Here is a 16,183-nt window from a genome sequence, read left to right as displayed (position 1 = left end):
GACCGAGAAGTGATCTAACAAATGATGACTATTATGACATGAGTTGGGAGGAGCTATATAAGTTGTTATATGAATGTCTTGGTTGGGATGATTACAAGACTGAAATTAAGTTTTGTCGTTCTGTTAAAGATGTAAGTTGTGTTCAGGAGAACAGTGTGAGAAATAAGAAGCTTAAGAAGGTCAAGCTTACTAATTTAAAAAAGGAATTTGAGAACACAAAGGAGAAAGTAAATAATGGGGAGTTGGTAACGGACGAGATCAAAGTCAAGCAAACCGGCGCCGCCTAGTTGCTTTATACTCTTGGCAGAGATATATTTCACGACCTTATAGGAAATAAGGTGAATGCTAAATATCTCATATTGGTTAAGGATATTTCTACCATTAACAAGTAAGATTGTGAAACCACAACTCTATCTTACCTGCTCAAACAACTTGCACCCTCCTCTAGGTTGACAAGTACAAACATTGGAGGATTGACTGCTAGATCTTTGCGCCGGGTGTACCACTGTTATTGTACATCTCACATTTAGATATTCCTTCCATTCCACACCAATTTTAATTTACCTCCATAATTTCAGGTATAACAGTGAAAGGATTTATGTAAACTATTTTCTACTGTTGCATCAATATTATCCTTTAAAAGTGTAACCTGCAAAACAAAAAGTTAGAATAACAAGGTAATGCGCACATTATATTATTATATGGTACTTCTGGACCATTAAGTGATTTTTTTATGTACCTGAACGATAGATCACTTTTCATTCTAAGGGATCACATGATAATGGTGCTAATTAACAGTATAATGAATATCACGAGTATCAAAAATTAGATATTCTAGTCTATCCTAGAATGTTCTTGAACTTCATGTCTAGCAAATATGTTAAATTCAACGAGATCCCATGGTTTCGTTTAAGCACGGAGTTTAGCACTATTTAGGGATTTTCAAGAAGCCAAAGATGATCAATAATACACATGGATTTTAATCTTATACCAAAAACATAACACACATAAGAATTGTTCACAAAATTCTCATATATGGTGAAGAAGAATTAATTTCAAGCCTGACATAATTCACAAATTCAGGTGGTTGTCTGAGTCAGGAACTCGATCATTCAAGGGTTGATTACAACCACCAATAACTAGTTATATCAAAATGCAATCGGAGTCCTTTAGGGACTTCCACGTTAAAGTGCATCAATATTAAGAGACATTTTTTAGCTTTACATAAGAAATCCTGGGGTTCAACATAAAATCCTTATATCGTACTTAATGCGATTATATTACTACCTTTGCACTTTATCTGAAACACCAACCTGTAACATTCAGGCTTGACAATTTTATGGTGTGAATCGGATCCAAACTTTGCTCTTTTTTCGAGAGACTCTAATCTCTACCAATCACGATGTCGATGTTCCTTTGCAAAGGGATATATAATCACCATCTTGCGCATTCAATAAAAAATCACAAACAGGTACCAGCGCCACTTCAGGGGAATTATCGTCTCCTCATCTTCAATATGCACATTCAATAAAAGTTCACAAACAGGAACCAGTGCTACTTCAGGGGAATTATCATCTCCTCATCTTCAATAAGAAGGAATAAACTTAAATAAATGCGGATCATATTTCGATAGTCTCCACCAGCACTATTTGTAGTCTCTTCAAGAACACTACATGTTATAAAAGTGATTAGTATCTTTTATGAAGCATATATAAGACAGTCTCCCATGCTTCAAGCGTGTTTTAACTACTGACTTGGCCACTGCGAGATGTACGATTTAACCTGCTGAGACATCTTATCATGTCTGCATCCACAAGAAAGTGACAAGTAATATTTTCTAGAAATCTCCAACACCTCAATTGCGTTGAATATCTTGGTGTGGGAAAAACAAACTGAGGTAGTTTCGCACTAGTTTCTAGTGGAAGCCTGACTCTTTATGGTCAGGATGAGAAAGTTACTCAGTTAATAACCTATTTAATTTCGATATTGGTTATTCCAACCTCTTGTTGGTGTCTGCCATCTCCCTTACTTCAAGGGAGAGCTCTTAAGTTTGTCAACATAATACATGTCATATTCTGGTGGTAATTTTTCTCCCCTTGATTACGGCAGACAAAAATTCCTAGGTTATCAACATAATTATTACCAAGGTCTTCCAGTGACTTGTATCACCCTGATTAAAGTGAGGTAACCTTAAAGGTTATCAACCTTACTCGCGCCAACTTCTGGTGACGGATTTTCATGGAAATTCTGGTGGCATTTTAGCTTACCTGATCATGACGGAAACATTGTCATCTCATTTATGGAACTCTTGATTTCATAAGTCTAATTTCAAGGATAATTAGTTTTTGGTTGTTAATCAAACTACAAAAGTATCCCAAAAGCAACTTCGGATTCGACAAAGAAAAGACACATCACGTCGTTTCTGTTACGGCTTACATCCTCCCCCTAACAACACGAATATAGTATCTCATATGTAATAAGATATCACATATTCAAGGTTTTAAATGTCTTATGAAAACCCAACATATATTTAGTTAGGTTACGCGATTGACCAAACACATAAATTCAAAATGTAAGGTTGCTTTCCAAAAACAGTATTGATGGTATGCAGTTGGTCGAGTACTCAACTAAAGATACTTTACAAATAACTTAATTGTGACATTTTTATCTTATATGTTCGATATAATACCAACTTAAGGCAAAACTTCAGAAGCCCGAAAATTTAGCCTCAAGATAAATTGTCTTAAAACCCAAATATAAGTAGGCAACAAAAAGAATTACAACATTACGGGTTAACAAGAGAGCATCCAGTGGATGAGTCTATTGATAAACACGAAAGTGTGACGCATTTTCACCCATAAATACATTAGCTGGGACTCATTTTCTCACTAATAATCTTGTTTGTAGGTATTTTTAGAAAATAAACATTTTTGGAAGAATCGGCTCGAAAAACTGCTAAAGGCACCCCCGGAGGACACTTACTATTCGGACTCTCACTATGGTTAAGGGGCACCTCAATTCATAAGGGACACCTGCCTGATATTCGCACCCCCAGTTGTTGGATAAGGGCTAACCTTCTTCTTCATTTGAAATCCAGTTTTGGCGGGAAAATATTTTTCAAAACAGTCAGAATTAGGGTTTGGAAGTACAGGTGTTTGAATGATCGTATCTGACAATTAACGCGTGAGAAGATAAAACAGGAAAGAAAAAAATATCCCGAGATTATTTTCTTTTACTACCGAGTTATGGAGAGATTTTTGGAGTAATGATGAGTTATTCGTGGCCCTATTGAGTATAACTATGATGCTGTTGTAGCAGTGAAGATATGAAGAGGGAGGGGAGGAAACAGAGCGTAGAACAGGAAGTTGCAGAGCTTGTCTCTGCTGCTACCATTGGAGGAGAGAACGAATAATATAACACGCCAAAGAACAGTCGTTCATCAACAGTGACAACGACACATACTGAAGCGTTGTATTTGCTACAGTGACAGTGGCATTTTCCATTTATCGTTCTTTGTAACAGTTTTATTTTGCAACACCCTTATACCATTGCAAATCTCTGTTTTCTACTATTTTCCAATAAAAACACCATTTGAGCTATGAGTTATCTTTTTGAGTGTGTTTTCATCATGAGAAGCTAGACTCCATCGCTGGGACGACGGACGAAGCTGAATTTCATCATGTGGTAAATTTAATTAATTCCTTATTTACTTTTTGCACCGATTATAAATGATTTATGATTTCTATTAATCAATTGTTATCTTGTTTGATAGTGTATGCTTAGTCTTAGGTGCTTTTGATACAATATGCTTGTAAGTTACAATTGATGTTTTACGAAATCTATTTTGACAAAGAATAGAGTTAATATTTCTTGTATTTGGAGCTATAATTGCTTAGGATTAATTTCTGAACCACTTGAATATGAAAAACAGTGAAATCCCGAGTCTCAGTGAATTCTTCATCCCGTGACATATTTTGTATATAATTTCTTATTTTTATATTTAAGCCTAGAATCAATCTCAACAAAGTCCGAGTGAACGACAACTCTATTTACCACTATCTAAAATCACATCATCTATCAACACCAAAAAGTATTAGAAAATTTCTATAATGTAGGGTGAATAAGACCAACAAATACCACCATAAATTGTTGGTGATTTAATAAGTGACCAGAATGCATTTTATAATGCTAGATTAAAAATCAAATTTCCCACAGAACAAATAACACAATTTATATCCTTATTCAATAGAAGCTTCAATGTCTACAAAGGATGTCAGTGTGCATTTTATATCTTTCTACTTATCATCTTGGTACCTGGGTTCCCAAGCCAACTATGCCTAATCATGAATAGCTCAAGGTCATTAAACTTTTGGTTAATGACAATGTGAGGTTCGACTATTCCAATTCTCGTATGGCACACTCCAGAAGAGAGGGATTTACGCTTCTCCTCAACGTGCTACTGGTATAAAACATGAAGTAATAAGTACTCCATAGAAATACTCATTTATTGTTTTAAGGTGATACCGTCAAATATTTCTAAGATTCGACATATTCTTCAGGAACATGATAGAATATAAGAATTACAAATATTACACCACCAGATTGAATGATACACGCTCTTCTGAAGCCGCCTATTATATTATTCGAATCCTTAATGTTGTTTCACATTTCACAAAACCTCTACAAAGTTATAAATGGTTCAAAAATTTGTGTTAATTTGTTATTTCACTGTCTTTGAAACAAATATCTCTATCGTCTATTTAATTAGTATTAGGTAGATTTATTCATAAATCCATACCCTTTGGCACAAATAGACGAGAGAACAATAAATCTATTAACATAAACATTTGGTAACCATGAGTTGCTTTAGGAACCCGAAAATTTATGGCTTATTCCGGTAATCCAATAATTTCCAAAGACCACTTCTGGAGTCTAGCTATAGTATGGTTACTGCTGGAACCCATAATAATTTTGGATTACTACTAGAAACCACAAATTACATGTTGGCCTGCTTCTGGAGTACACAACATCTCATGGATCTGGAATCCAGTATCTATAAAACAAGTAGTAATTAAAATAAAAATTGAAAATAAAAGGAAGCTCATAAAAAAAAACCATATTTGGGGGATATCCATATTTGTCGGGGGATATGATAATAAAACAAGATGGAGATATTATGAAGTAATTTTCAGAACACCTTATCCGTATAATTTATGTAATTCCTAATTTACACATGACTAATTATAATTAGTTAAGTTTACTATTAGTTTGTTAATAATTAATATAATTTTAAGTTATTTCATTAGAAAGTAGAAGGAGAAGTTTTGAGGGAAAATAATAGGGTGAAAACGAGTGATGTTAGTGAACCAAGAGATGTTATCCTCAAATCGTTAGGAACAAGGGGTTTATGTTGAATCTAATGATAACGATTCACAATTACAACGTGATGCAACACCTTTAAATCAATATATTAATGAGCATGAAGGTTTAGTGAATAACCAACCTAGAAAAGTAAACAAGATCAACATACAAGTCCTCTAAATTCCCAAATAAGTATTAATGTATTGAAATTAGATTTTTTTCTTCTTTGAATTTGCCGTTTTTGCACTTGAAAAACTCAGTGTCGGCAAGGAGAAAGTATCAAATACCATGTCGGCTATGACATAATTTGCATGGCGTTCATTTATTCACCATGCCTGCTATGACCTAATATACATGGCGTTCATACTTTCACCATGCCAACAAACGATATCCTCACACTTGAATTCGCCATTTTTACACTTGTAATGTGGTTTCTTTTGGGGTTGTCAATGGATGTCCGATATCCGATAGCCATTTCCGAATATCCGAATTCTACTAGGTTAATTTTCGACATAACAGTTATCGGATATCGGAATCGGAATAATTTGTCGGAACTTTTTCTGTTATCGTAACGGTACCGGTTGAGGCAGTTTCCATTAGCTTAATATCCGATATCCGATATGCCTATTATCTTAACGGGGTTTTGTTAGATTCATTAAACAAGAGAAGTTTCTTAATGGAAATTATCGGGAAAAAAATCTGATATCCGTTAACAATAGGGTCTTTGAACTAAAGTTCTCAAGCAATTTAACAGTGGGGTATCTTAACAGAAATTAATGGAAAAAAAAATCTGATATCCATTAACCTTATCGTAACGGAATCGACTGAGATTTTTGAGTTTCCGTCGAAAGTTAACGGATATCGGATATCCAATAACACCAAGCGTAATAGAAAGGGCCGAGCCAGTTTCCGTTTCGTTAGGTTCCGTTGACAGCCCTAGGTTTCTTATTTTTGTGAAAAGCATATTTTTGGGAGTCTGTACTTACTTATTTTATTTTACTCCTCCCCTTAACGATCCAAAGTCAAACGAGATATATTGTAGTCAAATGTTTTTAGCTTTTCCCCTAAACAAATCAACTTTCCCTACAATAAAAATATTATATTAAAGTTTAAACCTCAAAAAGGTTTATTACCTATAAGCCCAAGTAGTTAGGAAAAGATAGTGAAAATCCCTCGTTATTGTCATCATGCTTACATAATAAACTTAACAAAAGAAGGACCTATAGATAATAAGCCCTTTATGGGAGGACCTACCGTTAAAATGACCCATAATATTAGTACCTAATGATAATTCCTACAATCTAAACTCCAAATACAAGCAATTAGGTTATTATTCTTCACTGCTCTACTTAAACCCTTGGGTTTTATTTTTCCGTTTTGCTCAGTTTTTGCGTCTAGTGTATACCTATCTGCATCAGAAGTTATGGGGAAGAAGAGAAAGCAGCCCGAGAAAGAGGTTTCAGTAAAGAAGGAAGAAACTGCACCAGAAAGACCTAAAAGGACACTCTTAGGATGGAAGGATAAAGATGCTGAGGTTGACGATTCTCCATTTTTTAGAAACAAGGAGAAACTTCTTGTTACTTGTTCTCGTCGTATAAGTTACAGGTAATTTGATTATTTCAATTCTGTGAATAATAATACATTTATTTGAAGCTATGATATTGTTATTTACAAGTTATTTTTTTATAGGTTCCGTCATTTGATGTTGAATATGGTTTCGTTGCTGCCTCATTGTAAGAAAGATAGCAAAATTGAAGCTAAAGAAAGCAAAGGTTCAACACTAAATGAGCTTGTTGAGCTTAAGAACTGCTCTTCTTGTTTGTTTTTTGAGGTAATTTTTGAGAATTCCCGCATCACTGTCTCCAATAATCGATGCCTAGTTAGGGTTTGTTACTATTACTCATAAATAATTTACTTGTGGTAGTTGGGGACTGATTTTTAGGAAATCAAGGAAATGTGATTTTGCTTATTTCATGTAAGAGGGGGCGAAATGCTGAGTTGTTCCATATATTTGGAATACTCTTGTTTTTTGTTGCTTATTCTTATTGTTGATTACATAACTTGTACCATTGTGGAAAATATATGGTATTATGGATATGACCCTCCTTTTAGATAAACCCTCTTTTGAAATGAACCATCTTTTAGAATCGGGTAAAAAAACCCTCCTTCTCTCGAGGGTAAAGGGGTGGTTGCTGGTTAATTTATTACCCTTGAATCCTTGATGTAAGGATGTAAGATATAGCTTGCATTTTTCTGCTAAAAGAATCCAACTATTTCTCTTATGCTACTTTAGTTTGTCTGTTGCTGATATTTTTCAATTTTCTCTCGCTTTTCCTTTCTCTTTTGAACAATTTCAGTGCAGAAAAGGAAAGGATCTGTACCTTTGGGCGGCCAAGAGTCCTAATGGACCTTCTGTGAAGTTTTTAGTTGATGCTGGTAATACTTCCTTTCATTTGTGTATATGAGAATCGTCAGAAGTACTATTTTTTTTTTTAAGATATGGCTGGTGAAATTGATTATCTCTCTCTCTCTCTTTTTTATTTTATTTTAGTGCACACTATGGAAGAACTGAAGCTCACAGGAAATCACCTGAAAGGTTCACGACCACTTTTAACATTCTCCTCCAATTTTGGGAAAGATGCTCACTGGAGGATGTTGAAGGAATTATTAATACAGGTACTTTCATATTTCTTTTGCTTGTCTTAGGTAGAAAGCTGCGGAACTGTGGTTGTGCACTCACCTCACCTGTCTGGATATCTTAAGCTCAGATATAACATATCTAGTCTAATCACTAGTCGCTAATCTTTATTAGTATCTAACGCTGTATGCATTAAACTAAAGTCATACAAGAAAATGTAATCTGGTGCATAACCTTTTGGTACAGTTGAAGAAATTTCCGGAGCTGGAACACAGTTGGGAAAAACACATTTTATATAGAAACATATACATCTTGATTTTCTCCAACAAAGGGTTATGAGCTTATTTAATTTCGTTAGTAGGTGGAAGGTAGACCCCAAGTTTATCTGAAATCCCAAATTTGGACTTTGTCAGTGATAAAGAAGACAACTTTTGGGTATCTCTAAGATACGTAAGGTCAAGTTGCAGTGATGTAGTTTAGAGAATGAATAAAGATTAAAGAATAGTTTTACTATCAGTGGATGTGGTCCTTGTGGAAGAAATGGTCAATAAAGGCTCTAAGCTATGGGAATGTAACTATATTAGAAGTGATGGAAAGTGACAATGACATATGGAGAGATATGATCTGATCTCACTAAGAACCTACGTTAATTGTTCTTTAACCACGCTTAGCGGACTGACATGTTTTTTGTGTTGACAGACCTTTGGGACTCCAAAAGATCACAGGAAAGCTAAACCGTATCATGACCACGTTTTTGTTTTCTCCCTTCTTGATGATCACATATGGTTCCGGAACTACCAGGTATATTTTGTTTCCAATTGTGAACTACTGAACTTTGCCATCTTCCTTCCAGATTGACTACTTCCCTTCTGTTGCTTAACTATATATCTCGTATAATGTGAGTGAAGTTGCTTGATCAACCATGCATCTGGTCATAAGCTCTTAGTATTGTAATTCTGTCTTGTATATAGTATTCCCCAAATTAGGTTCCCTGATTTGCTAAACCTGGAATAACTTTTAGTCGACCTATTATTATTGGCCGGTTTCAGTCGACATTCTTGCTTGAAATACATAATGTCACACATCTTTTCTGGGGTTATACTTGCTTGCCAAGTATTATCTCATTGTTGCTGCATTTGTGTCTGCCTAAGGGTACTGTGCATCTGTATAGTCAGGACGTAAATAATGAATGCTGAGTTTTATTTCACTTGGATCGAATATTACTATTTGTTTAATGTTGAAATTCGAAATCAGATACTTGTTCTTGTCTTCATGATTTTTCGGGGTTCAATCCAGACAATATAACGTTGCAATCTCCACACAACATGGAAATGTTTGATTAGATGCGTGAGTTTTATTAGTGGCTTCAGATTGAGTTGTTTTCTCTTCGGGATACATAGTAGGATACAAAGATTATCCAGGGCATCTGTAGTTTATAATACATGATACAACTGAATTTGCTCTTGCATTATGCAATAGCCGCTGCTTCTTTTATCTGATTACTTTGAGGTGATTTATAGTGGCTTACATAAGTATTTACTGATACTGCCCGCCAGTATTCCTCAAAGAAATATTTTAGCTAACTTTTGGACCAGCATTGGTGGAGCATCCACTGCTCCATTTGTTTATTCAACTACTGAAATCATAGTTTAGGTTTACACCAACATAGTCTTAGCATACACACTGTTATTTTATTTTTGTTTTTGTTTACAAATTTACTTTTTATTCCCTGTGATCACTCATGTATCTTCTGCCTTCTCATTCTTATTTTTTTGCGGGTTTTCTGGCCAGAAACTTATTCCTAATTATCTTCAGTATGAAATTGGTCTTCCTTGCAGATTTCTGTTCCCCACAATGAAACAGATAAAGTGGACCGTGGTGGTCTGGACAAGATGACCCTAGTGGAGGTTTGTGACGATAATTCTTTGACTTCAAAGACCTCAAGAAACATAAAAATATTCTTTTCTTTACCTATTCTTCTTCTTCTTTATTATGGACAGGTTGGTCCAAGGTTCTGCTTAAATCCAATCAAGATATTTGCCGGCAGCTTTGGTGGCCCAACATTATATGATAACCCATTTTATGTATCTCCAAATGAGGTTAGAACATTTACTCATCTGTAATAAGCTACTGCAAATGGTCTTTTCCTCTTGACGATAGAATCCATTCCTACATGTTTGTTTGTTTGTTGCATGAGACTTTCTTGATAATCTGGATCAAATGTCTGAGTCTCTCTTTTCCATTGACGGATTTTTGAAAAAATATGATTTTGCTGATCATATGATGTTAAATTAATATTCCGATTCTCAGGAAATAATATATTCGTTTTCTGTCAATTTATGGTGCTTTCAGCGTAGAGCAGCAGACAAGAGGAAGAAAGCTGGGAAGTACGCACACAAGGTCAAGGCCAAGACAAAGAGAAAGGCTCATGAACAAGATAACCCATTACAGCCTGACGAGTATGCAGATATGTGGAAAGGAGAGTGATCTGAACCTATTCTGATCTATACTACACTAAGCACCATCTTGATTTGTGCTCTTTCTATTTACTGTTTCATCATTTTTGTGCCTGTCATGTTTGTTTTAGACGGTAAAAGAACGAAATCTTTTGTATGTCAATGGCTTGTAGGAAATTTAAACTCGAGAAAAGCTCTCCCGATTAGTTGTCGGAAATCTAAACTCGAGAAAAGCTCTCCCGATTAGTTGTCTTATTTATCTTCTGCGGAGGAGATGTCACTTGAAAAACATGGACAGAGAAACAAATATTACTTTGAAGACAGGCGTACTGCATTGAATATTATTTTGCAATCCCACGGTGTTTTACAAAGACAAACCCACTTTGTGTTTTGCAAAAGACAGCAATCCGTTTGGCACGCTTAAATCTTAGGTAATCGGAGGTGTAGTGTAGTCAAGGGCCGCATTTAAATGTTTAGTGTTTGGTATGAATTAAATTATGCGGCATAGCAATTACATGTAATTCTTAGGCATTCCTACGGGCATGGCAAAGCCCTGGGTTTACCACTTTTGCCCGCTGTGGCAAAGAATTTGTCGAAATAGGAAAGTACATCTTACGGTTCCGACGCTTGGCACTAGACTGTCACGAATACATCAATGAGGAACCCTTGTCGAAATTTGTGTGCGAGGAATGATCTCAGCTTTCAAGGGGAGCTTGATCAATTTCAGATTCCAGACCTTTGTTGAGCTAGAAGAAGCAGCTGAGAGAATCGTCGATTGTGTAGAAGTGATGCTCATAGACCCTGCTTGGCGCCACACAGTCAGTACCGTATCTGAGGCATCATGCAACGTAAGACCCAACACTAAAAAGGAGAAAAGAAACCAACTCCAAACTATCAGCGGGATCCAGGGAAGAAACGGATGGACTAGGCGAGACTCAACCCACCACCTCCTCTGCCCTGCAGCAGAGAACGCGCAATCGAACTACTAAAGCAGTGGGTTATGGGAAAGGAAATCCAGCGACCCCCGACAGTGGTATACGTCAAAAAAATGGAAAAAAACGCGACCAAGTACTGTCACTATCATCAGTGGTTGGGGCATCCAACAGAAGAATGTTTCACCATAAGGAGAATATTCGAACGAAAGCACGCCTCTGGAGAGATCGAGGCATCTAGGCAAGCGATTGAACGTTTTGTGCTATATGATCGAGGCACTAAAGTAAAGGAGGAAGAGTAGATAGTATGAAAGATACTACAAATTGTAAACAATCTTCGCCTTTTACGGTAAAAATAAATTCTCTTTTTGGAGTTCGTATGCAATGTGATGAAAAAGGTCACGGGAATGGCAAAGGCGCTCGGTCAGCTGACAAATCTACAAAAGGTCACAGGGATGCCAAAGTCGCCTGATCGACTGACAAATCTACAAAAGGTCACAGGAATGCCAAAGGTGCATGATTGACTGACAAATCTACAAAAGGCTACGGGTATGCCAAAGGCACCCGGTCGGCTGACGAATCTACAAAAGGTCACAGGAATGTCAAAGGCGCCTGATCGACTGACAAATCTACAAAAAGTCATAGGAATGCCAAAGGCGCCCGGTCGGCTGAAAAACCTACAAAAGGTCGCAGGGATGTCAAAGGCGCCTGATCGACTGACAAATCTACAAAAGGCCAGGGGAATAACAAAGGCGATCAATAGGCTGATAAAAACAAGGGGGAGTAGGCGCGTTCCATCAAGGCCTACCCATCCCACCGCATCTTTCTAATAAAAAGAAAGGGGAGCAGGCGCATGCCATCAACGCTCACCCCATCACACCGCATTCTTCTGATAAAAAGAAAGGGGGAGTAGGCGCATTCCATCAACGCCCAACATCCCACTGCATACTAACAAAAAAAAAACGAAGGGGGAGTAGGCGCGTTCCATCAACGCTTCCCCAACCCCATCTATACCTCTCCAAAAACAAAAAGAAGAGAATTATGAATAGTCGTTGCTTCATGAAACCAAGAATAACGAAAAACACCAACAACAAACTGATAATTAATCAAACAACATACCAATATCCCACAATTAAAAAAAAAAGACAACACAACAAACACATCATCCGAAAAACAAGGGTCCAACATAACCAAAGGAAGACAAAGGGAAAGACCATACAAAGAGGAAGCGCTTTAAGCAAGCTAAAGCTTAGCCAACTCCTGTTGCTTCTCCTCAATATCTGCGCGAACCGTTGCCTCCGCGGTCTCAGCTTGTATCACTTCATCGTCAGCTACCCCAACATCAGCAAGCAACAGACTCAACACCTCTTTCTTACTAGCAGTTTCCTCAGAACGCTTCTCTAGCTCCCCTCTAGCTTAGAAATCTGACTCGTAAACCAGCCACGAGGGTCGTTCCGACTCTTTACCTCTGTTAACAAATCTTCCAACCACTTTACTGGAAAATAAACGTTGATTGCGGACCACACAACAGTCTCTCATCCACGCATTGTCGCCGCGTCAACAGGATCATCTCCTACACGCGTAAGTTGGTCAGCGATTTCCAAGAGATTCTTAGTCATATAACACAAAACGCGAACGTCCAGAAGACCCTCCTTCGCCATGTGACCACCACCACGCTCCACAATATCTCTATAAGCGGAGGCAAAAATGGTTGGAACCCAAAAGCCGTGAACGAGGGTGTGAGTGGCAGGGTCCACTCCAGCCTCGGCAAAACTCACTACCAAAGGGAAACATAGCTGCACGTCCTCGGAGTTTTCTGGCACAACGGGGATAGCTGGTATGTCAGAAACAGGAACATCAGTCTGCTTCTCCAAAAGGAGCAGAGGAACCACTACCATCCATTCACGCACGTTTAACAGGCCCATCGCCACTGGGGACTACGCGCCGCGTGCCATCCATGTCAGGCTTAACAGTCTCCTTACGCTTCTTACCCATATCCTAGCGCCAATGATAAAACTTTAGTAAACAAACGAACGAAGCACAAAAAACAGAGAAGAGAGAAGAAAGAGACAGGGGACTAACCTCAGGGATCGATGAATCGGGCGGGATATCAGCGGGCTTAGGACGAGAGGCGGAAGAACTAGAAGATGACTCAGAGTCACTAGTAGAACCTGAAAAATGAGAGATGACCACCATTGCAATAAACAACTTAGATTTATAATAAAAAAAGGGGGGAGAGGGAAAGAGAGAGGAAAGAATAATAATAAAAATGAAGACACGTATTAAATAGGAAGTTACCCGCAAGATCATTAACGAGTGGTTCCACGTGGGATAAGGACCCACCAAAAACCGGATGGTTGGACCCAGACGGGATCATTGATTGCATAACGGCACTAGAGGACACCGGAGGTTCTCCCCTAACATGGACAGTTTCAGCCCGAAGAGGATGAACTGACGATATGTAAAGGCGTGTGGATACCCAACCAGAATCCCTTGGAAGACTAACCCCAAGATCCCTCAACTGATATACAAACGAGGAAGTTGGACTGTTACTCACGCTCTTAGGAGGTTGCGACGCGCTCCTCTGACGACCTTACTGAGGTTGCAAGGATGGGATGTTAGCTGAAGAACAAGGGCGCGGAACAGACAACTTAGCTGCCTCTCTCCTAGCCTTCTTTGCAAGGCTCTTCTCAGTCCAATCACTTTCAGGCATGTTCAAGTACTCTTCCATTACATAAGAAGGGGGATTCCACCCCACGAGATTGAAAAGAGGATCTTCTTGAGAAAGCAATCCCCACTACTCACTTTATCAAAAAGAAAAGGGGCGACAATAAATGATAGACGAATGTAAAACGAAGGGAACAACAAATACCTGTGTTTCCATAGGATTAGCAGATGGTATTGACACCTCTACCCGTGGGGGCTTACAATCGGAAAATGACTTCGACCCTTTTTTTGGCTTTATGGGCTCATGACCGTCAGGAGGAACCAAAGAAGTCACTAAGGGATCCAAAGGGCGACCTTTAGTGGTTGGAATGAGACGATGTGCAGCATCTACGACATCATCAAGCTTAATCCGACCAGTCGCATGAAGCACTTGAAGGTCTTGAATAGATAAGTCGCGGGGAGGAGACGATTCGCGCAAAAGAAAATTCAAGGCCCGACGATGTATGAAATCATGGTACTCGTAGGCTCCCTCAGTAACTGCCAAGGGGCGCTCAGGGACAGGCTTCCTGAGCGAAAATTTAACCCCTCGGTCGGACAGATGTGTCGGCCCCTTGAAGATAAAACGATCGAAGCTTGCAACGATATCCTCAATATCAGAACTTCCCCAAGGAAGAAACTTGCGAGGAATTCCTTGGTCAAACCCAACTTGCCGAGCTGCGCGGTCGGGATTGTAAGACATGGCGATGAACTTGCCAGCATGGAAACCAAGGAGAAATCCAAGAAAAACGGCCATCACCGAATCAAAGTATGCCTCCGCCAAAAGCTTTGTCGAGTCCAGCTCTGTGTCAAAAGGCGTAGTAAAGTCATAATACGTTGGACCCAACCGATCGTCTTGATAAGGAAATGGTACGAAGTATTTATCCACGTCCAGATGCTTCGAAATATCGCCCTTAGGAATTTTCCCTTTGAGATGCCAAAGAGACATCCGCGGGTAACCGTGAACAACTGGAACCCTCTTAACCGAGCCATCATCCTTCCTGATATCTTCTTCAAGGTGAATCGCTAGTGCATTAGGATCAGGCACGTATGGGGAAACATGCTCCCAAGACCATGCTTGCATAAAAGAGGCTGGGATGTAAGTCTCGATCTTATGCGATGAACCTACTGTATGAAGGTCGTGACAGAACAAATCTAGATGACGATATAAACCTCCTAAGAACATCGGCGCAAGTGGGAAAGAAACGCCTCGAGATAGCAACACCTCCATTGGCACAAATTCACTCTTGATGGTATCTTGGGGACTGTACCTAAATACATCATGACAGAGCCAAACAAGATGAAAGCGGCCAAATCCGCGCGAGGGTTTTCCTCTTTTCCTTTGGGGGGAAGAACTTTCCCATCTACTAACCGCGGATCCCAATACTTGATCCAAAGAGGGAAAGAAGCGCGACGGTTGGCTTGGTAACCCATTCGGGACCGGCCTCTGCTGAGGGAGATGACGAACCATGAATTGCCTCATGTGAACGGAAAAAGCTAGCAAGCAGTCGCTCACCCACTGGACGCGCCGAAGGAGTCTTATTCTCCTTAACCCATCTGGCCTTCCCCTTTGCGGAAGACGATGCCTCTTTCTTGCTCACGCCGGCAATCTTCTTATCCTCTCCATGCTGTGATGATGTTTGGTCCTTTCGCACCAACTCACGACGGGAAGCGTCTTTACAGTTTAACAAATAAGTGCACAACGCCTTATCCTCATCGTCCAGTGCTCCGTAAACAGCCGCCTCTTCATACGAATGACTGCCATGGATAGGTAACCTGTAAAGGCGATTACATTCTCCAGAATAATGGTTGCTTCCCCCCACGCCGTGAGAAGGGTATGAACAGGAGGAGCCCAGCGATAAAAGAGTCGTATTAGGTCACGCCTACTCCTTTTCACCTCCCGTTTGAGAGATGAATTTATAGCTTCATCAATACCCGCTTCACGAAGGATGGCCGCTTGACTAGGTTTAAAAATTATGTAAAATTCCCAGTGCGGCCATATCGGATGAGTCTTTGACTTGGAGCGAATATCGATGACAGGAAGATCGTAGTCACCACGGTGAATAGCCATCCGCGGTACTGTTTTAAACGCA

At 39.0% G+C, this 16,183-nt stretch overlaps 1 protein-coding gene across 1 annotated transcript; it reads left to right on the top strand.

Annotated features, from left to right (window-relative positions):
* The first annotated feature begins 6,683 nt into the window (after positions 1–6,683).
* On the top strand, positions 6,684–10,796 carry LOC113355825 (ribosome biogenesis protein BRX1 homolog 2-like). Its single transcript, XM_026598778.1, has 8 exons — positions 6,684–6,966; positions 7,051–7,192; positions 7,719–7,797; positions 7,913–8,037; positions 8,699–8,800; positions 9,838–9,906; positions 10,000–10,098; positions 10,352–10,796. The coding sequence occupies exons 1-8, from the start codon at positions 6,785–6,787 to the stop codon at positions 10,484–10,486; spliced, it is 933 nt and encodes a 310-aa protein (XP_026454563.1). The 5' UTR covers positions 6,684–6,784; the 3' UTR covers positions 10,487–10,796.
* The last annotated feature ends 5,387 nt before the right edge of the window (positions 10,797–16,183 follow it).

The sequence above is a fragment of the Papaver somniferum genome, chromosome 3 (genome assembly GCF_003573695.1).
Source record: "Papaver somniferum cultivar HN1 chromosome 3, ASM357369v1, whole genome shotgun sequence".
Taxonomy (NCBI): Eukaryota; Viridiplantae; Streptophyta; class Magnoliopsida; order Ranunculales; family Papaveraceae; genus Papaver; species Papaver somniferum.
This window is presented reverse-complemented; position numbering and strand designations above follow the sequence as displayed.